At 37.4% G+C, this 26376-nt stretch overlaps 1 protein-coding gene across 1 annotated transcript in view; it reads right to left on the bottom strand.

The window, feature by feature from the left end:
- The window catches only part of Zip102B (Zinc/iron regulated transporter-related protein 102B), an 82957-nt gene that overhangs the window by 29458 nt on the left and 27123 nt on the right, over positions 1-26376 (bottom strand). The window contains exons 4-5 of the mRNA XM_090386871.1: positions 7997-8068; positions 1871-1956 (exon numbers count right to left, since the gene is read on the bottom strand). Of these exons, the coding sequence (XP_090242997.1) occupies positions 1871-1956; positions 7997-8068 (158 nt within the window). The remainder of the gene's footprint in view (positions 1-1870; positions 1957-7996; positions 8069-26376) is intronic.

The following is a 26376-nucleotide window of genomic DNA, read 5'->3' as shown; positions in this document are numbered from 1 at the left end:
TTATATTTAAAGCCTTCTTGTGCATTTTTCAGTTCCCCAACCAAGCTGTACACCAATTTTTTCTTCTTTGATAATAGCATCTGTTAGGCTCTCACACCCAAACTGACTGAAATGATGCTGTAAAACATCTACTGCTTCATCTATTTCTTTATCTTTAATAATACCAGAAAGTACTGGAAATTTTCTAATTCTAACTTTCTAGACAAGATCAGATTAGGGTTTACGTTAACTTCTAATCTCTCTTGGCATAAGCACATCACACAAATATTGCTTCCTCTGCATAAAAAAAAACTGGGTTTTCTTTTTTGCTCAAGCATTACTTTTCGCCTAAATGATTATTCACTCTGTACAAATCTCAAATTTGCCCTAACATGGAATATTGCTCCCAAATCTGGGTGTATCACCCCACTCAGAACCTCTTCCAAGCTTCTTGACTCCATCCAAAAGAGGACAGGGCATTCAGGTTAATTAATGACCCATCTCTTACAAAGTCTCTCTACTCACTGTCTCACAGACACTCAGTTTTTGCTGCATGGCTTTGCTATGGATACTTCCATGCTCACTGTTAATTCTGAATTCGTATCTGTAATTCACCCACTCTCTTCCTAACCAATCTGAATATGCACTACAAGCAGACAGGCAGACAGCATCCACTCACTGTCCAACTCAAAACTCACAGAACTTATTTTCCCTCTTCTTCATTATCCCTTCTACTTTTGTTTTCCAGAACAACCTTCCTCCATGTGTATTTCCAGAAAATTAAAATCTACAGAAATTCATGTCTAATGTTCACAAGTATCTTTTGTCTTCTCAGCCTTCAACTCATGCAAATGCTACATGCTGCACATTGGGGGTTACATTAAAAAAAGCATCAAGACTCAGACTCAAGTTCAAAAGGTACTAAGAAAGACTTGCATTCTAAAAGTACTAAGAAAGATTCAAGTTTTGTAAACTGCACTCTCTGGAAGCTAGGCATCATTATGGTAACATATTTAAGGCTTTAAGATGGTTCAGTAAATTAAATGCTGATGGCACCCTTACCTTTATGTGTATCAGACAATACACATAAAGGGCAATAAATTTCAAGTGAAAAAAAAAAAAAAAAAAAAAAAAGACGGATGCAGAACAGTTGTGCAGAATTCTGCATTCAACCAGAGAATTAACTATTGGAATAAATTTGCACCCAGTATTGTGGAAGTAGGATAGGATGTATGAATAAATTTAAAGGACTGAATAATCAATTAGAAGGATTGGCAAATGAAGAAGTATATTTTTCAGCCTTCCCCTCACCATTGCTGCTATTTCTCAGCTTTTTCTAACATTCTACAGTTTTTTGTGAATGAATTCTTAAATTCGGCTTCTGCTTTATAAAAAATAATAAAATAAAATAATAATGCACAATATTCCGAATTTTGAAAAACATTCTTTGCTTTTGCAAAGATGTTTTTCAAATGTTTTTGCTTATAATCATAGTTCTCTATAGTTGCTGCTGTTCTGATATTGAATTAATTTATTTAATCAATGGGCATTTTTTTAAAATAAAATTTAAATTTTTTAAAAGCTAACATTATATTGTGTAATACATTCAGAATAAATACATGTGTAATGATGTACATAAGATGTATTTTCATATCATAATCCTGCTAATCAGGACGTATCAGCAATTATAACACTACCTTCCATTAATTAATTTGGATTATCATGATTGCACTTATATTATTTTATGTTCATATAAAATGCATGTACTAGTAACTTTAAAATAACTTCTTTTCTCTCCTTTGTAGTTTTTTAATGGTACAAATGAAAATCATATATTTTGTTTTACAAGTGGAGAGAGAGAGATATTTCAAAATATTAAATTCCTCCTCACCTTATGCAACATTATTGCAGTAAAAACTATCATTTCTATGTCAGTATGTGAAGTAGTTACTGCAGCACCCATTGCCACACCATCAGCTGTTAAAGAAAAAATTATAAACATTCAAATTTATTATAGTTATCTTGCCAGCTTTCAGTATTTACTTAGACAAACTAACCATATAATGCTTATTTCAAAAAAATTTGAAATAAGTACTCAAATTTAATCCATTAGTGCAACTACATAATTTTGTACATTACCAAAAACGCAAACTATATTTGTTACAAAATGCATTAATCACATATTATGAAGCAAATTACTATGAATTACCATGGTTTTAACCTATGAATGAATGGCACTAATCAAATAAAAAAAAGAAGTATATTGCTAATTATTTTTGATACAAATATAAATACAGGTAACCCTTGTATAACACGGTAGTTTGGTTCCTACAAAATCTCGTGTAATGTGAAACTGTGTTATATGGGACTAAGAACCAGTAAAAAAAAGTGGGGTTACGTTCCAAAAACTAACAAAAATACGCCGTTTTTTTTTTATAACTATCAGAAACTTAATTTTTATAGTAGTAATAATTTAATATTTTAACTTTATTTTTATAATAGTAGTAATTAAATAGTAATAACTGAACAAATGTCTTACCTTACAAACTGTGATACTTACATGTGAGATAATGTACATTCATTTAATTTTCTTCCTCTTCATTGCTGCTAAGCACAATCTCTTCTGCAGCATATAGATTTCGTGTAGCTTCTGCTCTCTTTAAAATCACAAACTGCACTCTTCGAAGTCACAATTATTTTTTATGGTCTCAAACAAGCACAAGTTCAATAGTTACAGAACCCAGGCATCTCAATAACCAGGAGATCCCTGGGTTCAATAACCCAGGGATCTCCAAACAAAATACAGTGGACCCCCGCTTTAAATGATATGTGAAAATCGGAAGAATATTTTCCAGTTAGCAAAATAAAAATAAATTTATGCTTACATACATGGCTTAATTAATACGTACTGTAATATGTACACGCCAATTGATATTTTTGTTCACTGACTTTTTTTTTTTTTTTTGGTTGTAAAATTTAAAACAGTAAAAATGATAAGCAATTAATAACAAAGAACAAACACAGCACACACAAGTTGCAACAAATATGTTATGGTGATATGGAGTAATGAGTTTCTGAAAATTTATTTATGTTTTTTATATGATTGAATATTTCATCGAAGGGGAAACACATTTCACCATAATAACATGAAAACCCACAGAATTCCTGTTATCAGTACTATAGCAAATGCAAGAAGGTCGAGTTTACTACCCTTTTATAATTGATTACACTAACAGAAAAGCCCAATAAACTGGAAACTGCAAATTGTTTTATGGTAGTGACCTCCAGAAATGTGCTTTAGAAAAATACCATGAAGGCAATAATGACCAGCGAGTCAACAGCAGGGGTTCAACAAAAAGGAATGGAAACATTGAAAATTACATCAAACATAATAGCAGGGTTTCCCCACTACAAAACCTCAAAAATAACGTGTTATGCAAGATTTCCAGCAATTCTCAAACCGTGTTAGACCAAAACCTTGATGCAGAAGTACGGTGTTGCGCAAGGATTTCCATAATTTACCAATCGTGTTAGAACGAAACCGTGTTGTAGAAGTACCGTGTTATATGGGGGTTGCCTGTAAACACATTATGAATAAATAGAATATACTTCTTATTTGAGAACAGTGCTGTCGTTTGCAGTGTTAGACAGGTAATTGAAATTGAAACATGCATATTGTAAAAAATTTAGTTTGCTTTCTTACTAACATACAAAATGATGCATTTGGACTAACAATGCAACTAAGTTGTGTAAATTCTGTTATACGAAGTTCATTAGTCCTTCAATTTTTTGCACTAAATAAGATGAAATGAAGATTTATTATATATAACAAGGGCACATACTTCTATGTTTACCACTTTAAAACAAAATATCTAGACATTAGATATATGTTTGATAATTTAGTTGCATACAGAACTGAGAAATGTCAAAATTATAAAAAGGTTATACTAAAACACTAAAAAAAAATGCATGCATAATGTAAATATTAAATTATGTAAATATTACAAGGTCTAATTTGCACATTGTGCAGGCTGAAAAAAATAGACTAGCTCATGGAAATGCATTAGTAAGGCTTACTGTATTTTTACAGTTTGGTTTATAGAGTAACCTACTTTTAATGGAAAAGCAGTACATTTCAATAGATCAAATTTCTGATAAGTAAATTTTTATTCTTCCTTCAACTTATCAGGAGTCTGCTGTATTAAGATTTAATCAATTTTCCAATTCATGCATTTTTCACATGGAAAGCTATTAATGAATGAATAATTACTCTGTATTTACCAAACTCATCAGCAGGAACATGGGTGTATGATAAATTATCAGTAACATTAAACTTTCTCACTCTTCAACTACATTAGTTGTCGTTAGTTGTCCTACTGTAATTAAAAATTCGACTCTCAAATTCAAATCTTCAAATAAAAACTTAAAAATTACTGAGCAAACAAAGAATAAAGTGTAAAATGCTATCATACATTATAAATGTTAGAAGAAGTCTACCCTAATGTTTCAAACTGATTTGTTCCTGGGGAAATGTATGTTCTAATTCAATTTTATCCAAGCCTTCAAAGGAAAATTTATATTAATTGAAGCTATAAACTTTAACTTAATTGAAGCTATAGACAATGTGGAACCTCTTTCAACAGTTTCAGTCTTAATAATGGGAACAGTAAAGCTATATAAAATTACTTATGACCTTCTGTAACCACTGACACAATAAAGGCAAAATCTTCCTTTAGATTGCCATTTATTGTGTCTGAAGTTTCTGAAAACAAGAGAATTATATTATTTCTCTTCAATTTTTCCCAAGTATGTATGAAGATCTATGTACTTTGGGACACAGTATTAATAGATGGCATCATGGAAATAGCTTTTTTCATTTTTCTCTGCCAATGTCTGTCCTAAGCCTGGTTGAAAAAGAAGGATGGTTGGTGTCGAGCAGCCAGCTAGAAAAGTTATGCCAAATCCATAAGTATTCTTAAATGAAATCTTGGTAATATGTAGAAGCGATGCCCAGTTGTTGCAAGAAGAAATCACGACTTTTGGCACTATACTGGACAAGTGCAGATAAAGACAGATGATCAGTTGTCCAGAGAATAAAACTAGCAATGGGGAATGTGGGAATGAAGACAGGAAGGAATTGTGAATTGGCAGATATACTGAAGAGAGAGAGAAGCATGGACACAGCATGTTTACAGGAGGTTAAACTAAAGGGAGATAAACCCAGATAAACAGGAGAGAGGTATAAGTTGCAGTATGTTGCCTGGAGTAATTCAAGTATTGTAGCAAATGCCAGTGTCAAAGAAAACAGTAGAGGAAAAGTAATAATCTAACAATGACTAAACTAGTGCTAGCAAAGGAAGTTGTTAATGTTATGACAGGCACAAATGAATGAGAAAACTGAATGGGAGTTTTGGTATATGAATATTTTGGTATAACAGTGGGGATATTTAAATTGTCATGTGAGGGGAGGGGGGGGGAGAGAGAGAGAGAGAGAGAGAGAGAGAGAGAGACAGATGAAAGGATACATGTTGTTGTTTGTTTGGTTTTTAGGAGCATTAGCAACTAAGGCCATATTGCTCCGGGATATGCGGTGGTCATTCCCTGACCTTTCCGCATCCTCCATATTTGGTGGTGACGGGCTCGAACCCCGGTCTAATCAAGAAGCATGTGCTATGCACTGCTGCTCCTTCCCACCTGGCTACGGAGGCGCCACAAAGGATACATGAAGGCTAGGGATATGGTGAAAGAAATTAAATGGACAAGGCAATTTTATAGATGGCAAGTGCAAACTTGCCATCTCTAAAATACTTGATAGCATTCTAAAAACTTGAAATACTTGATAACATTCTAGAGTGGATTAAATGCATTACAGAGAGATTATTTGGTGTTGAGAAGAAGAGACTTATATAGCTGCAAGAGCTATAAAGATTCCAGGGCAGAGCTTAACATAGAATAGACAACTGATAATGGATGTTTACCTTAGGGCACAAAATGAAGAGATTGCATGCACAGAGGATTAAATGATGAAAACTGACTAGAGAAGGGAAGATGTTGTTCTGAGTGAAGATACTGGAAAAAGGAAATTGGAACTGTAATGAAGTATGAATACAAGTGGCTGATATGAAACTGGTGGCTAAAGAAGAGAGACTTGGTAGTGGTGTGAGGAGGAGCAAAAGTAGAACAACAAGAAAAGAAAGTATTTTAAAAATTGCCAAAGATCGAGGGAGGCAAAAGATTTGGAGAGGTAAGAAGGAGGGCTAAGAAGAAAGCAAAAAAAGCAGTGAGTGAAGCAAAGTATAATGGGATTAGCAGTCACACAGAGTAGTCATGAGGCAGTTAGCTCTGAAGGATTACAATCAAAAGGAGTAAAGAAAGATTGGATTAAGGTTTTAGTAGCCAAATAGGGCAGTTATCTCTGGGAAACTATATTTAAGAGGACTGATGAGGTTAGCAGACAAATTTTGTTTTATCTTAATTTATTTAAATTAATGGAAATGTAATTTTTGTAATTTTATAAATTTAATTCTTACCTAATCGTGACTAAGTCTTTTCCTTTGCAGGTTATTTCCATTAAGAGATAACTACCAACTGATACCCTATTACACACTGATTATGGATTGTGATGTTATTACAATTCTGGAATTTCTTCCAGTCCCTTAATCACATACACTATTCCTCTTGATGGTCAGAATGCCCAAGCAAGAAAAAGAAGAGAATGAATACTGCCCACTGGTCAATCAGAGGAACCCAGTAACCCACCCTCTAAAAATAAAAATTCTCATGAAATCATATACATAACTTTAATCCCTACCCCTAAATAAACAAAAAAAAAAAAAAACAAGAAGAAAAAAATATATATATATAACACACACACATTTTATAATATGTTGCTAAACAGATGTATTAGCACTGCATCATACCCTTCTCCATATTTCTATTTATCATTCTATCTTTAAATTTTCTTATACACAAAACTTCTTTGTCTTTTCTTTTGATAAAATCTGCCAATTATTTTGAATTTTTTACATTAAAAGTGTGGGAGCATTTACAAGTGTATTCCACTACCTTCAATGTTATTAGTATTTCCCTTTTCTACATGTTACCATGTTCAGCAATTCTGATTTCAAAAACCTCCTTGTCTCACTGACATACATTTTCTGCACCCACATTTTCCCCATAGAAGACATGTTATATACAAAAAAGCCAAACATGTATGTGAAAATATATGTCAGCAAGACAGAGAGGTCTTGCATTTATGTCTACATTTGAGGGCTTAACCAGTACTTCAAATTCATCAAATTTATTTACTATAATCCTAGCATTAGTATACATTAATGAGGATTACCAGCAGGCCTTGAAATCGCTGACACTTTGCTTTACAGGCTGCTGCACATTCCAATAAAAGTAGTGCAGGCATCACTACAACTACACCTCTGTCTGCAACTACTTTTAAACCATTGGTTTGTGTATCACCTGCAAGCTAGCAGTTTTCTGGACCACCTAACATTGCCTCAACAGCACCTAACATTGCCTTGACATTCTTCACTACTTCTATTTAAGTGTATCTCGTCCTTATAAAAACAGTCCGTCCTGTTAACAAGAAAAGACTAGAGGGAGAAAAATTCTACTCCATGGGACATGCACAGCACCAAATTGATTCACAAAGGCTCTTCATTACTCACTTTAGTCAAATATATGCTTGAAATGACCGATAACTGGCTGTCAGCAAGCCAGACTATGAGATTCATTTGTATTTTATTTGTGCTCTCTAATTAATATTTCTATTCTTTTCATTTTCTAAAATGGTATAATTTACTTGAATTTAAATACTGCTATAATGATTTTTTTTTTTTTTTTTTTTTGTAAGTTGTTGGCACATCGGCTTCTGTGCCATAATGCGCCTGCCAAGGTTTTTGCATTTTACTCTGATCCAAGATGCTATAATGATGTACGATGCAAGAGAAATTCTTTCTAATTATATTTAAGTAAATAGCTCAGAAAATTATGCATAGCTTACCTGCTGCATGAACTACAAGTCCTAAAGTTGCAGTTATTTTGTACCTATCTTGTTTTACAGCACCCTCTACATCTGGAAGATATAATTTATTTATCTATATTATATGTAATAGAATGGTGTAAGAGTAATAATTAACATCCAAATACAAATATACACTGGCGTTCAAAGAAAGTGTATCACCTAAGAATTTCACATTTCTAACCCTTTTTCATGATGGTATGTTACATTAATGACTAGCATCCCAAATAGAAATATAAACAAAGATATTTATTATTAGTTAAGGCAAAGCTAAGTAATATTTGACAGGTGCTCTCAAAATATTCCAAAATGACCATTTCCAACCTTTAAAGAACAGTTTTGGTAAACACGACAATTATGGCTGAAATGTTATCAGAAGCCCTCAATTTACCTCAGTTTATCATTTTAAATGGAAAACAAAATGAAAAGTTCACCAGGTGCAAACTAATATTTAGTTAAATTGCCTCTTACCCTGATGACTGCAGCAAACATCAAGGCATTGACAAGATCAATTTCTGAAGATAATCAATTGATAGTTCATGGTTCCACACATGAATTTTGGCTTCTTGAAGTTCACGAAGGGTCTTTGGTTTTTTTCTAGCAACTGCAGATTCCACACGATGCCAACAGTTCTCTATAGGATTCAGGTCCGGGCTGTTTCCTGGCCAGCTAACAGTTGTAATGGACAGTTCTTCCAACCATTTTTCACCTGTAACAAATGTAAACACATTACTGTCGAACCTCTAATGCAGAAATGAAGCTAAGTAACTACAGAAGTGCCTACTTACACTTTTCTTCCGATGACAAGGAGCAGAGTCATCCTGAAAGATGCAGTTACTTGGCAGGTTGAAATGGTCTCTAATGGTTAGCAGCAATTTGCCTTCCAATATAGCCAGGTATCCATTGGAATTTACAGAACCTTTTATAAACTGCAGGTGACCTATTCCACGATAAGAAATGCATCCCCATATCATTTGGTTGGTAGGAAATTTCACTGTACACATCATACAGTCTGGATGGTATTCTTCACTATGTCTACGGCAACTCGTTTGTCTCCCATCAGAGCCATGCAGGTTGAATTTCTTCTCATCCGAGAAAATAACTGACTTACACTGCTCAGGGGTCCATTTGACATGTTCCTTACACCAAATTAATCGGGCCTTTTCATCTTTTGTGTGAGGATGGGCTTCTTCTTAGGGCAACAGGTTACAAGTCCATTTTTGAAGAGGCATCTTCTGACTGTTACTGCACTTGCTACCACTCCCGTATGTTCTTCCCATTCTCTTTTCAGCTCAGACGAAGAAGCTTAAGGTTTTTAAGGCATAAGTGCTTCAAAACTCAGTCCTGTTTTGGCATAGAGACTTGTTTGCTTCAGGTTCCTTTTTTTTTTCCTATCAGCAGAACCAGTATTCTCGAGTTTGGAAAGAATTTTCTCGACTGATTACAAGACACTCTATAAGCAATATGACGGGAAAAACATCCTTCCTCAAGTAAAGCAGCAATAGCGCTCTTTCTTTGTGAGCTCTTTCAAGAGGCGTTCAACTGCACGTAACTTACCTTCCTGACACAAGCAAAGAATGACTGCAACTCTTGCAGAGCATTCTTATATAGCTGAAAGTAACAATTGATGCAATATTACATCATCACCTACGTGTGTCAATCTTATCTGATGTAATCTATAAGAAATACTGCCACATACTTATGTTATTCAGACAACAATTACAATTTTAAGTGGTGATGCGCTTTCTTTAAACACCAGTGTACATATCAAACAGCACTCAAATGATGTGCAGTGATGGATATATGGAATCATTATTAAATGGTCACTAAATGATTGCTATAGAAGTAAAAGCATGTGAAATCAATACTCAATATCAGCACACTAATTGAACTTGGTGCTATTTACAGAAATATACAAAGTGTGGCTATTAAATAATACGACTTTTGCAATAAAATAAATATAATTAAACTAGTTGTAACTGGTAACATACACCATCTTTCTGATTATGGCATAAATAGTTTAATCTAGATCCTTCAGTCTTCCCCATTCTTGTTTAGCAGTGATATAATTCTACAGCAGTTACCTGTGAGATATATGCATATGTAGGTGGTTCCCCTTCTTCTCCAACAAATATTGCAGGAATGACTGACTCAGCAAATGGGTTAACTTTCTGCAGCATCTCATCGAATTGTTGCATTACTTCAGCCATACACCCTTGGTTTTACTGTTTTTCAAGCTGTTTTGTTGTTGCTTCAGCAGAATCGAAAATATAAAGTTGTCCATATCCTGGTTTATTTGTCTTGTTTGGATACAGTGGTGAGACCAAATGGTAATTCTAGCCGTGTATTCTAAACATAGGATTAAATTAGGTGGTGGTTTAATCTCTGTGCCCACTGATGTGAATGCCACTGCTGAGTTGTACTCTCGTATATGTTCTCTGTAGTTATTTGTTCACGTGTGTCCCCTGTAAGAAGCTCCCATAATAGAGTAGGTGTCTCAGACAGTGGGTCAAGTGAAACCTTTCCACCGTGACAGCATTTAGTGTATTTATTCACTGTGTTTAACTCATGTCCCCAATATCTTGCATTGCAATACTCACAGTTGTAACACATTTCCTATGTCATGCTCTTCCACATTAATTATAGCTTGTTCTCATTTCCAATCTTGCTTCTCTTTCTTCAATGTTTTCTGCCAGTCTTCATAGTCTAGAGTCATGTTTCAGGCTTTGAGAACAAGGTTTTGAGAACAAATGGAGAAATACCATTCAATATGTCAGAAGAATATTTATTCTGACATATTCTTGACGGAAGACCACAAGAGGCATTGAATTTGGATTGATTAAATAACTGCTTTACAAATGTTGAGAGCTTTGGAGTAGGAAGAAAATAAACCTAGAGATTTGGATGAGAGCTAATTGTAATATGCAACATTCTTGAACAGCCTTATCACATTTATTGGGAAACAACCAAGGTTTACATAAAGGGTGACATTTTAAGGAGTGTGGAATTAAGGATTTCATCCCTAAAAGAATAATTTTAGCATTAGCATTAGCATTAGTAGAGGCATTTGATGCAAGAAAGCAAGCTTATGCAGCATCAGCCAAAAAAAAAAAAAAAAAAAAACCACTTCCACTTCACCCCTCTGTTCGTTCAAAATACCTGTCCAGCTGAGCCTTAAACTTATTTAGGCTATCAACCTCCACCACAAGGGATGGAAGTCTGTTCCACCAACCAACCACCCGCTGGCTAAAGGCAAATTTCCGCACGTCTATCCTACATCTGTCTTTCCTCAATTTGAATTTATGCCCTCTCAGGTGATTATTCTGAGCTAGAGGAAGAATCCCATCAGCATTGAGCATGCTTAAACCATTCAAGGCTTTATAGACCTCTATCAGATCACCTCGCTGGTGCCTAGTCTCCAGACACTGTAATTTGCAAAACTTAAGCCTTTCTTCGTAAGAGCACCACTTTGTTCCATTCACTAATCTTGTTGCCCTTCTCTGTACTCGTTCCAGCAGCTCTACATCCTTCTTGAAATGAGGCCTCCAGACCTGTATACAGTACTCTAGGTGTGGCCTGACCATCGCCTTATACAATGGAATAATCACCTCCTTATCCCTGCTGGAAAAATTCCTGTATATCATTGACAATACTCCATGAGCTACTCTTGCAGCCCGTCTGCACTGCTCAGAGAACTTCATATCTGCCTGCACAACCACCCCCAAGTCCCTTTCATTCTCTACCACTGTCAGTGTTGTACCATAGAGTTGATACGTTGCTCTGGGGTTGCTGTTTCCCATGTGTAGTACTTTACATTTGTCAATGTTAAACTTCATTTGCCACCTCTCAGCCCATCTGCTCAACCTTTCCAGATCCTGTTGCAGAAGCATAGTGTCAGTAGTGTCCTTGACAACCCTGCCAACCTTTGTATCGTCTGCAAACTTGGACATTAATCCCGATATACCATCATCAATATCATTTATAAATACAGAAAACAATAATGGACCCAACACTGAGCCCTGAGGGACTCCACTAATAACATCAGTCCACGATGAGCAGTGTCCATTGATTACCACTCTCTGTCTTCTCCCCCTCAACCACCCCTTTATCCATAGCAGCAATTTGCCTCCAATGTCACACTGCTCCAATTTGTGTAGCAGTCTTCCATGTGCAACAGTATCAAAAGCCTTTCTAAGATCCAAGTATATAATATCAAAGTTATTCCCTGCATCCAGTTCTTTTGTGACTGCATCATAGTATCCAATCAAGTTGGTCAGGCAAGACTTCCCCTTAACAAAACCATGCTGTGTCTGAGCTATAACTGAAGTCTTGTCTAAATGATCCTGCAGTGCGTCTTTAACCAGTGCCTCCATTAATTTTCCTGGAACAGAAGTCAAGCTCACAGGTCTATAATTACTTGTGTCAGCCTTTGATCCTCCTTTGTGAATTGGGGTCACATTTGCACATTTCCAGTCTATGGGTACCTCCCCTGAGTCCAAGGAAGCTCTCATAATTATGGCTAAGGGTTTGCTTACTTCCTTTGCTGCCTCCTTTAATATAACTGGATAGATCCCATCCACCCCGGGTGCCTTTCTTGTGTTTATCTTCAACAGTTTCTCCTCCACTTTACTCCCAGTTATTTCAAGATTCTGTAACTTACTGCTAGAGTTGAATACACCTCTGGCATTCCCCTCGCTGAATAACTCCTCATGTGTGAATGTCGATGCAAAATATTCATTTAGTTTGTTAGCCACCTGAGCAGGATCATCAACACTTGACCCATCAATATCAAGTGGACCAATCTGATTCATCCCTTTCCTTCTAGAGTTTACATAAGTAAAGAACTCTTTGCTGTTTTTCTTTGCATCCCTTGCCAAGGATTTCTCGTAATCTGCCTTCGCCTGCCTAACCTCCTTTGTAACTTGGTTGCATATCAACTTGTATCTATCATAGGCTTCTGTGTCATGTGTTAATTTGTAAGTATCCAATGCATTTTTCTTCTCTGCCATATGCCTCATTAGTTCATCTGACATCCATTTTGGCCTAAACCTTGAACAATATTTCTTAGTTGGTATGTAAAGCCTAGTAGCTTCCAAGATAAGTTCTTTGAATGCTTCCCATTTTGAATTTGCTGTTGGTAACATCATCAGTTGGTCCCACTGTATAGAATTTAAATACTGTCTCAGTCCATCGTAGTCGCCTTTACGGAAGCAATAACCCTTCCCTTTACCCCTAATGGTAGTTACCTCTTTCAGTAAATCCCACTTCAGCACACTGTGATCACTGCCACCTAGTGGTTCATTTATCTGCAGATTCTTAATGCATGAAGAATCACTGCTGATTATCAAATCAAGAGTATTACTCCCTCTAGTTGCCTCCCGAACATGCTGATGTAGAAAACAATCATCCAATAAATCCACAAAAGCCCTGCTAGTGTGTGAGTATCCAGCCCCCAAATTCCAGTCAATATCTGGGAAATTAAAATCTCCCATTATAAGACACTCTGATTTACTGGCCCACTCTATTTCCCTGTACAGTTCCTTATTATACTCATCAGAGTCATTAGGCCTATAACACACTCCTACTCTCAATTTTGATCTCCCAATGTTTATGTCACACCAAACTGACTCCACACTGCACTGTCCAGCGATGTCGACTGGCTTCACTTCCTTGGTTTTTATGTGTTTCTTAACTAATAGCATAACACCTCCCCCCTTCCTATCCTGTCTATCCTTTCTGTAGACGTTGTACTCCCCAAATTGCAGTTCCGCATCCCTTATATCTGTGTGACACCACGTCTCTGATATCCCAACAATATCTGCCTTCGATGTTTTGAGCAATACCTCAAATTCATCAAATTTATTTACTAAACTCCTAGCATTGGTGTACACGCAAGTATACCTGCACCTGTTTCTATTCTTCATTTCACTGACATGATCTAACATCAGAAGATATAAAACAGTAATTGTACCAAGGTAAAGAAGAACAGAAATCTTGTTTCATATTCTTGTAATGAAAATAACAAGGGGCTGAGAACAGCCACAAGAGAAAGGCTTGAATGGAGAAGAGAACATAACAAAGTTGTTCTGAGGTTCCGAGAGGACAACTCACCTTGACTGTGTACTTGGAAGGGTTGTGAGAAAAAATGAAGAGTGCTGCATGTTCGGTTAGAATTGTCTAGTATTCTGTTGGGTAAATGAACAATATGCGTGAGGCTGTTAATAACTGAAAAAAGCCTCAACAACTTAACCAGCTGGGTCCATGTGACTAGAAATCTGAAGCTAGTTGGAGTTCTGAACATTAAAATCACCAAATAAAATTACCTCACTATTTGAAAAGTTGGACTGGAGAAAGTTGTTTCAAAGAAAGAAAGAAAGACAAAAAATACCAAGTGATTAATGTGGGAGAACAATAGGAAAAACAGACGAATTTGACAAAACAGAGTAGAGACGTTTTATGCAAGAGAAGATTCAAAATTTTCAAAATTACTGTCTTTGGCAGGGAATATCAGAGCAGACATATGCACAAGTATCAGTTTTGAAGCAAAAGGTATCATTCAGCAAATAATCAGGACAACTGAGATAGGCAGTGGTTGAGGCAACCAATAATTGGTTGTTGTAACTTGTTGTGCCGATGGAATCAAGTTGCCTCCTATGCTGATTTTCAAACGCAAAACGATGCCAAAAGAAGACATTCCTTATGACAAGGGTTGGATGGATCAGGATGGGATGAAGATCTGGTTTGAGAAAGTTTGGAGCAGGAGACCAGGTGGGCTCTTACGCAAACCTGCCCTATTGGTGCTTGATCAGTTCAGGGCACACATAACAAAAAACACAAAGAAGACTGCTGCAGAGCAAACAACAAAACTTTTCGTCATATCTGGAGGCTTGACATCCCGGCTCCAACCACTTGATGTCAGCATTAACAAACCCTTCAAAGCTGCCATGAGAAACGAATGGAACCAATGGATGAAGTCTTCTGGGGACAATTTGACACCAGCAGGAAGAGAGAAGAAACCAAATATAAGAGAAGTTTGTACCTGGGTGAAAAGATCCTGAGATAATATCAAGATTGAGATCATTGTCAAGTCATTTAAGAATTGTGGCATTTCAAATGCCATGGATGGAACTGAGGACGAGGCAATATATGAAGACAGGGATTCGTCATCAGATACAGATGAGAACAAGCTAATGGATGGGGGTTTTGACAGTGATGAGGAGTTGTATGAGTTTTATGATGAATAAAACTTGAGTTCAATAACTTTATGTAATACATTTTTTTTTTCAAATTTCGGGCCCCAAAATTAAGGTGCATTAGCATAGGCATTTGATGTAAGAAAGCAAGCTTATACAGCATCAGGAAAAAACAAAAAAAAACAAATAAATAAATAAATAAAAAATAACCACTTCCACTTCACCCCTCTGTTCGTTCGAAATACCTGTCCAGCTGAGCCTTAAACTTATTTAGGCCATCAACTTCCACGACAAGGGATGGAAGTCTATTCCAGCAACCAACCACCCGCTGGCTAAAGGCAAATTTCCTCACGTCTATCCTACATGTCTTTCCTCAATTTGAATTTATGCCCTCTCAGGTGATTATTCTGAGCAAGAGGAAGAATCCCATCAGCATTGAGCATGCTCAAACCATTCAAGGCTTTATACACCTCTATCAGATCACCTCGCCGGTGCCTCGTCTCCAGACACTATAATTTGCAAAACGTAAGCCTTTCTTCGTAAGAGCACCCCTTTGTTCCATTCACTAATCTTGTTGCCCTTCTCTGTACTCATTCCAGCATCTCTACATCCTTCTTGAAATGAGGCCTCCAGACCTGTAATACAGTACTCTAGGTGCGGTCTGACCATTGCCTTATACAAGGGAATAATCACCTCCTTATCCCTGCTAGAAAAATTCCTATATATCATCGACAATATACCATGAGCTACTCTTGCAGCCCGTCTGCACTGCTCAGAAAACTTCATATCTGCCTGCACAACCACCCCCCAGGTCCCTTTCATTCTCTACCACTGTCAGTGTAGTACCACAGTGTTGATACGTTGCTCTGGGGTTGCTGTTTCCCATATGTAGTACTTTACATTTGTCAATGTTAAACTTCATTTGCCACCTCTCAGCCCATCTGCTCAACCTTTCCAGATCCTGTTGCAGTAGCATAGTGTCAGTAGTGTCCTTGACAACCCTGCCAACCTTCGTATCGTCTGCAAACTTGGACATTAAGCTTGATATACCATCATCAATATCATTTATAAATACAGAAAACAATAATGGACCCAATACTGAACCCTGAGGGATTCCACTAATAACATTAGTCCACGATGAGCAGTGTCCATTGATTACCATTCTCTGTCTTCTCCCCCTCAACCACCCCTTTATCCATAGCAGCTATTTGCCTCCAATGCCACACTGCTCCAATTTGTGCAGCAGTCTTCCATGTGCAACAGTATCAAAAGCCTTTCTAAGATCCAAGTATATAATATCAAAGTTATTCCCTGCATCCAGTTCTTTTGTGACTGCATCATAGTATCCAATCAAATTGGTCAGGCAAGACTTCCCCTTAACAAAACCATGCTGTGTCTGAGCTATAACTGAAGTCTTGTCTAGATGATCCTGCAGTGCTTCTTTAACCAGTGCCTCCATTAATTTTCCAGGAACAGAAGTTAAACTAACAGATCTATAATTACTTGTGCCACCCTTTGATCTTCCTTGGTGAATTGGGGTCACATTTGCACATCTCCAGTCCATGGGTACTTCCCCTGAGTCCAAGGAAGCTCAGCCGACCGGGCTAGCTGAGTGGGTAAAGTACCTGCCCAGCAACCCAAAGGTCGCGGGTTCGATTCCCGCCTAGGGCTTGGATCAAAGTACTGCAAAAACCTTGGGAGGTGCAATATGGCCACAGAAGCCGATGCACCAACAACTACCAAACCAAAATCAATCAATCAAAACCAAGGAAGCTCTCATAATTATGGCTAAGGGTTTGCTTACTTCCTTTGCTGCTTCCTTTAATATAACTGGATAGATCCCATTCACCCCAGGTGCCTTTCTTGTATTTATCTTCAACAATTTCTCCTCCACTTTACTCTCAGTTATTACAAGATTCTCTAGCTTACTGCCAGAGTTGAATACACCTCTGGCATTCCCCTCGCTGAATAACTCCTCATGTGTGAATTTTGATGCAAAATATTCATTCAGTTTGTTAGCTACCTGAATGAATCATCAACAGTTGACAGGATCATCAACAGTTGACCTATCGATATCAAGTGGACCAATCTGATTCATCCCCTTCCTTCTAGAGTTTACATAAGTAAAGAACTCTTTTCTATTTTTCTTTGCATCATTTGCAAAGAATTTCTCATAATCTGCCTTTGCCTGCCTAACCTCCATTGTGACTTGGTTGCGGACCAGCTTATATCTATCATAGGCTTCTGTGTCACGTGTTAATTTATATGTATCCCATGCATTTTTCTTCTCTGCCATATGCCTCATTAGTTCATCTGACATCCACTTAGGCCTAAACCTTGAACAATATTTCTTAGTTGGTATGTAAAGCCTAGTAGTTTCCAAGGTAAGTTCTTTGAATGGTTCCCATTTTGAATTTACTGTTGGTAACATCATCAGTTGGTCCCACTGTATAGAATTTAAATACTGTTTCAGTCCATCATAGTCGCCTTTACGAAAGCAATAACCCTTCCCTTTACCCCTAATAGTAGTTACCTCTTTGAGTAAATCCCACTTCAGCACACTGTGATCACCGCCACCTAGTGGTTCATTTACCTGCAGATTCTTAATGCATGAAGAATCACTACTGATAATCAAATCAAGAGTATTACACCCTGTAGTTGCCTCCTGAACATGCTGATGTAGAAAACAATCATCCAATAAATCCAAAAAAGCCTTGCTAGTGTGTGAATGACCAGCCCCCAAATTCCAATCAATATCTGGGAAATTAAAATCCCCCATTATAAGACTCTCTGATTTACTAGCCCACTCTATTTCCCTGTACAGTTTCTTATTATACTCATCAGAGTCATTAGGCCTATAACACACTCCTACTCTCAATTTTGATCTCCCAATGCTTATGTCACACCAAACTGACTCGACACTGCACTGTGCAGCCATGTCGACTGGCTTCACTTCCTTGGATTTTATGTGTTTTTTAACTAATAGTATAACCCCTCCTCCCTTCCTATCCTGTCTATGCTTTCTGTAGATGTTGTACTCCCCAAATTCTAGTTCTGCATTCCTTATATCTGTGTGCCACCACGTCTCTGAAATTTCAACAATATCTGCCTTTGATGTTTTGAGCAATAGCTCAAATTCATCAAATTTATTTAATAAACTCCTAGCATTGGTGTACACGCAAGTATAGATGCATCTGTTTCTATTCTTAGCTACTCTGACACAACCCATGTGCTTACGTGTAGTGCAGTGACTCCCAGCAGTCTCTGAAATATCCTGCATCTTGTTTGTCAGGCTTCTGCTCATTCCAATAGAAGCAGTGCAAGAATCACTTTCACGTCTGCCAGCGGCTACTGTTAATCTATTAGTCTTTGTTTCCCCCCACCAAGCTATCAGTTTTCCGACCCACCTAACACTGCCTCGATAGCATCAGCAAATATTCTTGCACCCTTTCTATTTAAGTGTATCCCATCCCTGTAGAAGCAGTCTCTCCTGTTAACAAGTACAATCCAGACTGAAAAAAATTCTACCCCTTGAGCCTTGCACAATCTTTCCAGGGCCGAATTGATCAACATGGATCTCATCATATACTCCCTCCTATCGTGTCTGGGCAGAATTGCAGACACTTTCAAATTCAACCCTAATTCACGGCTTTTTTTCGACAGTGACCTGTACTTGTTAAGTAATTCCGCCGGTCTCCTACTCTTAATATTATTAGTGCCAACGTGTACAACTATATCACCTTTTGTGCCCTTAAAAGATGACATTCGCTCTACAACGTCATCAACCTTTGCCACTGGCAGACATACCCTGGTCTTGTTCCACCTATCCTTTTTACAAAGCATGTTTCCCGTTTCCCTGACAATAGAGTCACCTCACATCTTATACATGGGGAAATATGGTAATTGGAATGAAACACTAAGCAATTCCAAAAAGATAATTCATCACAGGTCAATTTTCATGATCGTTCACAACTGTAAAAATTCTCATTTCTCAATTGATTGTCTCCATCTTTTGTTTTGGACATGGTTCACTGCACAGTATGCGTTCAACTTCATTATCTACCAGCTGCTGTTCTTTCCGAAATTCTTTGATGATATTATAGATGCCAATGTGTGCTTGTCCAATAATGTTCCCATCTTCTTCTGTGCCAAGCTTCAACAATATTTTGGGTAAATGATATTATAGATGCCAATGTGTGCTTTTAGCATTAGCATTACCATTAGTAGAGGCATTTGATGCAAGAAAGCAAGCTTATGCAGCATCAGCCAAAAAAATTAAAGTAAAATAAATAAATAAAAAATAACCACTTCCACTTCACCCCTCTGTTCGTTCGAAATACCTGTCCAGCTGAGCCTTAAACTTATTTAGGCTATCAACTTCCACGACAAGGGATGGAAGTCTGTTCCACCAAACAACCACCCGCTGGCTAAAGGCAAATTTCCGCACGTCTATCCTACATCTGTCTTTCCTCAATTTGAATTTATGCCCTCTCAGGTGATTATTCTGAGCAAGAGGAAGAATCCCATCTGCATTGAGCATGCTCAAACCATTCAAGGCTTTGTACACCTCTATCAGATCACCTCGCTGCTGCCTAGTCTCCAGACACTGTAATTCGCAAAACTTAAGCCTTTCTTCGTAAGAGCACCCCTTTGTTCCATTCACTAATCTTGTTGCCCTTCTCTGTACTCATTCCAGCAGCTCTACATCCTTCTTGAAATGAAGTCTCCAGGCCTGTATACAGTACTCCAGGTGTGGCCTGACCATTGCCTTATACAAGGGAATAATCACCTCCTTATCCCTGCTAGAAAAATTCCTATATATCATTGACAATACACCATGAGCTACTCTTGCAGCCCGTCTGCACTGCTCAGAAAACTTCATATCTGCCTGCACAACCACCCCCCAGGTCCCTTTCATTCTCTACCACTGTCAGTGTAGTACCACAGAGTTGATATGTTGCTCTGGGGTTGCTGTTTCCCATATGTAGTACTTTACATTTGTCAATGTTAAACTTCATTTGCCACCTCTCAGCCCATCTGCTCAACCTTTCCAGATCCTGTTGCAGCAGCATAGTGTCAGTAGTGTCCTTGACAACCTTGCCAACCTTCGTATCGTCTGCAAACTTGGACATTAAGCTTGATATACCATCATCAATATCATTTATAAATACAGAAAACAATAATGGACCCAATCCTGAACTCTGAGGGACTCCACTAATAACATTAGTCCACGATGAGCAGTGTCCATTGATTACCACTCTCTGTCTTCTCCCCCTCAACCACCTCTTTATCCATAGCAGCAATTTGCCTCCAATGCCACACTGCTCCAATTTGTGCAGCAGTCTTCCATGTGCAACAGTATCAAAAGCCTTTCTAAGATCCAAGTATATAATATCAAAGTTATTCCCTGCATCCAGTTCTTTTGTGACTGCATCAAAGTCAATCAAATTGGTCAGGCAAGACTTCCCCTTAACAAAACCATGCTGTGTCTGAGCTATAACTGAAGTCTTGTCTAGATGATCCTGCAGTGCTTCTTTAACCAGTGCCTCCATTAATTTTCCGGGAACAGAAGTTAAATTCACAGGTCTATAATTACTTGTGTAGCCTTTGATCCTCCTTTGTGAATTGGGGTCACATTTGCACATCTCCAGTCCATGGGTACCTCCCCTGAGTCCAAGGAAGCTCTCATAATTACGGCTAAGGGTTTGCTTACTTCCATTGCTGCCTCCTTTAATATAACTGGATAGATTCCATCCACCCCAGGTGCCTTTCTTGTGTTTATCTTCAACAATTTCTCCTCCACTTTACTTTCAGTTATTACAAGATTCTCTAGCTTACTGCCAGAGTTGAATACACCTCTGGCATTCCCCTCGCTGAATAACTCCTCATGTGTGAATGTCGATGCAAAATATTCATTTAGTTTGTCAGCTACCTGAGCAGGATCATCAACAGTTGACCCATCAATATCAAGTGGACCAATCTGATTCATCCCCTTCCTTCTAGAGTTTACATAAGTAAAGAACTCTTTGCTGTTTTTCTTCGCATCCTTTGCCAAGGATTTCTCGTAACCTGCCTTTGCCTGCCTAACCTCCTTTGTAACTTGGTTACAGATCAACTTGTATCTATCATAGGCTTCTGTGTCACGTGTTAATTTGTATGTATCCCATGCATTTTTCTTCTCTGCCATATGCCTCATTAGTTCATCTGACATCCATTTAAGTCTAAACCTTGAACAATATTTCTTAGTTGGTATGTAAAGCCTAGTAGCTTCCAAGATAAGTTCTTTGAATGCTTCCCATTTTGAATTTGCTGTTGGTAACATCATCAGTTGATCCCACTGTATAGAATTTAAATACTGTCTCAGTCCACCGTAGTCGCCTTTACGAAAGCAATATCCCTTCCCTTTACCCCTAATGGTAGTTATCTCTTTGAGTAAATCCCACTTCAGAACACTGTGATCACTGCCACCTAGTGGTTCATTTATCTGCAGATTCTTAATGCATGAAGAATCACTACTGATAATCAAATCAAGAGTATTACTCCCTCCAGTTGCCTCCCGAACATGCTGATGTAGAAAACAATCATCCAATAAATCCACAAAAGCCTTGCTAGTGTGTGAGTGACCATCCCCCAAATTCCAGTCAATATCTGGGAAATTAAAATCCCCCATAATGCTTGTCCAATAATGTTCCCATCTTCTTTGTGCCAAGCTTCAACAATATTTGGGTATGTGGAATTCCTAGTTCTATGGAGTCATATACAGACCACAAAATTGGTGGAAACCATGGTGGGGCATAAACAGCAGCACCATTATGCAAATACCATCTCATTTTTCCACAAATATAATTGTTTTCTAACCAGTCAATTACTAGCTACTGTTGGCAAATAGGGCTTCAAAATGTTGAATTTCTTCTGGAATTTCATCAGAAAGAATAAATCATAAGACAAACAAATGGCAGCATCAAACTAAACTCTTAGTCAGTGCAGTATTGAGATGCCAATTCACTCACTTGAATATTTCTCCAACCACACTGCTCCAGGTGGAAAAAACAAACTTTGCTTGATGCATCAGGAAATGCCGCCTCCGTAGCCCAGGTGGGCAGGAGCAGTAGTGTGTAGCACACGCTTCTTGATTAGACCGGGGTTTGAGCTCGTGACCACCAAATATGGAGGATGCGGAAAGGTCAGGGAATTACCACCGCATATCCCTGGAGCAATATGGCTTTAGTTGCTAATGCTCCTAAAAACCAAATAACAAAAAACAGCATCAGGAAATTTAATTTTATAAGCATTTATTGAAGCCAATTCTAGATCAGTTAATATTTTCTGTGGCTTCAGTTTCATTTTGTTTTCTTCAGCAAAGTCAATCAAATCTTGAAATCAAGATTTATAACTTTTTTCACCTCTTGCTGATCACTAACACATAAACTAATGGTAAAATTTGGTAATTTCCAGAACCAACTGGTGCATGTATTGTACAAAGCTTATAAAAAATTTTGGCTATAGTTTTGAATGTACCATCCATAATCCAATATTGAGACTGTGATGAACACTAAACATCTATTTTAAAAACCAAAATTCTTTCCTTTCCAGTATCTCTAACCAGAAATAACTCACAATTTTAATGTTTCATACAAAAAGATTGGAGTGTCAATTTCATCCAATGATTATGGCTCTGCAGTCGTTCAGCTTTTCTCACCCTTTTATTTTCTTGTGGAGAGAATTTTTTTAAAGCATATACGACTGAATCTATTGAGGGATAGCAATGCTGTTGGTTTGAATAATTTGATACGCCAATTTGCCTAGTGATTTTTGCAACAGTGCCAGCAATTGATCTGGAGCACAATTATGATTCACAAACTTCTGAATATGACATTACCCATTCAAACATTTTTTCATTGCTCTACCTTTACGATCTTCTGATTTTCTTCTTTCCCAACACCGATAATAAATATCATCACAATGTTTGTCTTTTACCATTTAACATCCACTTGTGTTAAATTTGTTGCTCCCTTTTTGAGATGGAATGATTTCACAAATTTCATTCATTTTGACAAGAGGGATGAACACTGATAAGTTTTTTTATCTTGCACACAAACTTTTAAAAAAGTGTCTGCCATCCTACCCACTGTAATCCTTTTTCAACAGATTTCTCAAAAGGAAATGTTCAAATAAATGAGAACAATTATCTCAAAAAAAAAAAAAAAAAATTAATTCCTAGAATTAATTTTTAAACCAGTATTATTGGTCTTACAGCTTGTTGAGATTTTTATTTCTAGGTATTAACAGGATATCACATCTATCAGAATTTGTCAGAATTATGGCTAGTTGGAAATTTTTTTTTTTTTTTTTTGGGGGATTACTGCTTGTCAAGATTATGGTCTGAACCCATAACATAAAATGACATCAATCATACTGCATGATTGATGTCATGCTAGGGTGCCTGCCCACCCACCGATGAAAGGCCAACAAACCTTGAAATGAAATGGGCCCAAGGGGGAGCCTGATATTCACAGAGTTTCCGAGAATAGGTAACAACAGTCTTCTCTACTGGGGAAGTGTTGCCTATTCGAGGAGTTTATGAGTGGTGTGAGTTGAAGGAGTTACTGTCCCTTTCATTCTTCTGCACTGTTCTTTTCTACTATAACTTTCCCTCAACTTTTTGCTTTTGTTAGTCTAATAGGGACAAGCGGATACTAGAGTTATTATAGAGTGAAGGATGAGCACAATATGAGATACAATATGAGATATGAAATGATGGAAAAGATTTGGGTTGCCAGAGCTTTTTCTGCAAACTAAATATAGATTTCACCACTTCAAGCCTCCAATAAGCAAAATAGTGGTATTGCACTGGTTTGATGAGAGTCATCTACCAACTAGTATTGTGAGATGACATAGAGGGACAGCATTTCTCTGTGTAGTGTGAACACCACACCTCAACCCTTGCTTACAGTGGTCCACACCTGGGTAGTGACCTTCAGTATTTTAGGGATTGTTTTAGGACTTCCTCCAGTGTTTTAGATGTTTTAGGACCTCCAGTGTTTTAGGCCTTGCATATGGGAGTGCGGAGATACCCACTCCCATATGCAACAGGTTTACTAAGTGCCACCATTGTGAAGATGTGAGTAGAAGCTTTGGCTGTCACAGAAAAGTCCAGGCTTCACCAAAATCCAGTCCACTTGGCCTGCGAATGTCACCTAAATTTCAGTTCTATCGACATTTTAGACTTCCAGAGAGAATGTCTGTGACAAGCCTCAGAGACCAAATTTGTTTTTACTATGTTTGAGAACAATTTATTAATATTTTGTATTTGCCTTTCTGTAAACTATTATTTTGTATTTCATCTAGATATTATTTTATAGAATAAAATAAGAAAACACATAACTGTACAGTATGGTTACTATTTTTTAAATTAACTACACAAAGTCAGAGCCTAAAAGTTATAAAATGCTATTATTATATGAGGTTGGAAGGACTTGCCCTTTCTTGTCTTGCTCTTTCATGTGTTCCAGAAGCTAACAAAATTTAAACTGTCTAGTTAATGCAATATTTTTTTGCTCACAGTAGCCAGATCCTGAATCAAAACTGGATAGCAAACTAATACCAGTAAGTGGGACAACAATGGGTCATTCATTTTTAGGACTAATACTTGATCATTAACTGATCCTCTTGGAACATATTAGACAGTCAAGAACTAACAAACTTTGCCTTCACACAACCACAAAGCAATAGATATGTATTTGTTTAACTTGAAGTATGCAGCAGTATAAAATCGCTCTTACTCGTTTGGAGAGATCTGGGTTCAAATTACATCATATACTGGTGGAATTTCTACATGTCTCCTCAACTGGGACTGTGGTTGGCCAACATGAGTCAGAAGGGATGGGTATTTTTCCTGTGAGTTGTTCTGGGTTTCTTGGCCTGCACAACTTACAGATCAGCCAGTAAACATACACATTTGTACACAGATAGCAAAAGTGAATGGTGAAATATGGCCTAAGCTGCTGATGTGGCTAACAATCAAAGTAATAACAACAGCTTTGAAACAAGTTGCCTTGGTATTGTACTACTTTCAAACAAAAGTTGAGCATATGGGGGCTGAGAGGTGGCAAATGAAGTTTAACGTTGACAAATGTAAAGTACTACATATGGAAAGCAGTAACCCCAGAGTAACATATCAACTCTGTGGTACTACACTGACAGTAGTCGTTGTTGTTGTTGTGTTTAACGACACATAGGCTGCTAGGGCCATATTGTGTCTTTCTAATGGTGAATACGGAATATTAGCTTAATTGTGATAAAACTATATTTTATGATATATTCCTATATGATTTAGGAAAGTAAAGAGTTCTTTTTGATTAAAATCATCTCCCAGAACCTGTAATAAATTTATTGATGACTGCATATTAGAAATTGACTTAAAGATGTCTAAACAGATGGTTTGAAAGTGGGGACAGTCCACTAACAAATGTCGAATGGTCAGTTGTACTTGACATGATGTACATTGGGGAGCGCTGTCATTAGTTAATAGATACAGGTCAGTGAGATGAGTGTGCCCAATCCTTAGCCTTCCTAAAATTATTTCATCTCGTCTGTTTTTTCTGAAGCTGGATTGCCACAGCTTTGGTTCCGGTTTTATTTGGTAAAGTTTATTTCCTGGATAACCTTTCCAGATTAATGACCAGCTGTTATAACATGCTTTACGGATAATGTGTTTATAATCCGTATATGGAACTTGAAAAGTCTGCGAAATAGTGGTTTCTGGTTGTTTGGCTGCATGATCTGCTCTTTCATTACCGGCTATTCCAGAATGTCCTGGGATCCAGCAGAATGTCACAGTTTGGTTCAATTCCATACAGGCAAGTAACTTAGAATGAATCTGTTTTACTACAGGGTGAGAGGATTTGGTATTAGTATTTATGGCAGAGACAGCACTGAGTGAGTCAGTGAATATTAAAGCAGACGGAATTAGATATTCAATAATGTGATCCAGAGCTAAGTTTAGCATAGAGCTCAGCAGTGAAGATACTGCATTCTATTGGCAATGAGACAGAAGTGCTAAATGATGGGAAGATTGCAGCAGCACCTACCTGGGTGTTGGTTTTTGATCCATCTGTATAGATTTCACATGCGTTTGAATTAGAAAGAGTGTAAGTTGCATGTAACTGT

Source organism: Mastigoproctus giganteus, chromosome 12, assembly GCF_048544385.1.
Source record: "Mastigoproctus giganteus isolate SK-2022 chromosome 12, ASM4854438v1, whole genome shotgun sequence".
Taxonomy (NCBI): Eukaryota; Metazoa; Arthropoda; class Arachnida; order Uropygi; family Thelyphonidae; genus Mastigoproctus; species Mastigoproctus giganteus.
This window is presented reverse-complemented; position numbering and strand designations above follow the sequence as displayed.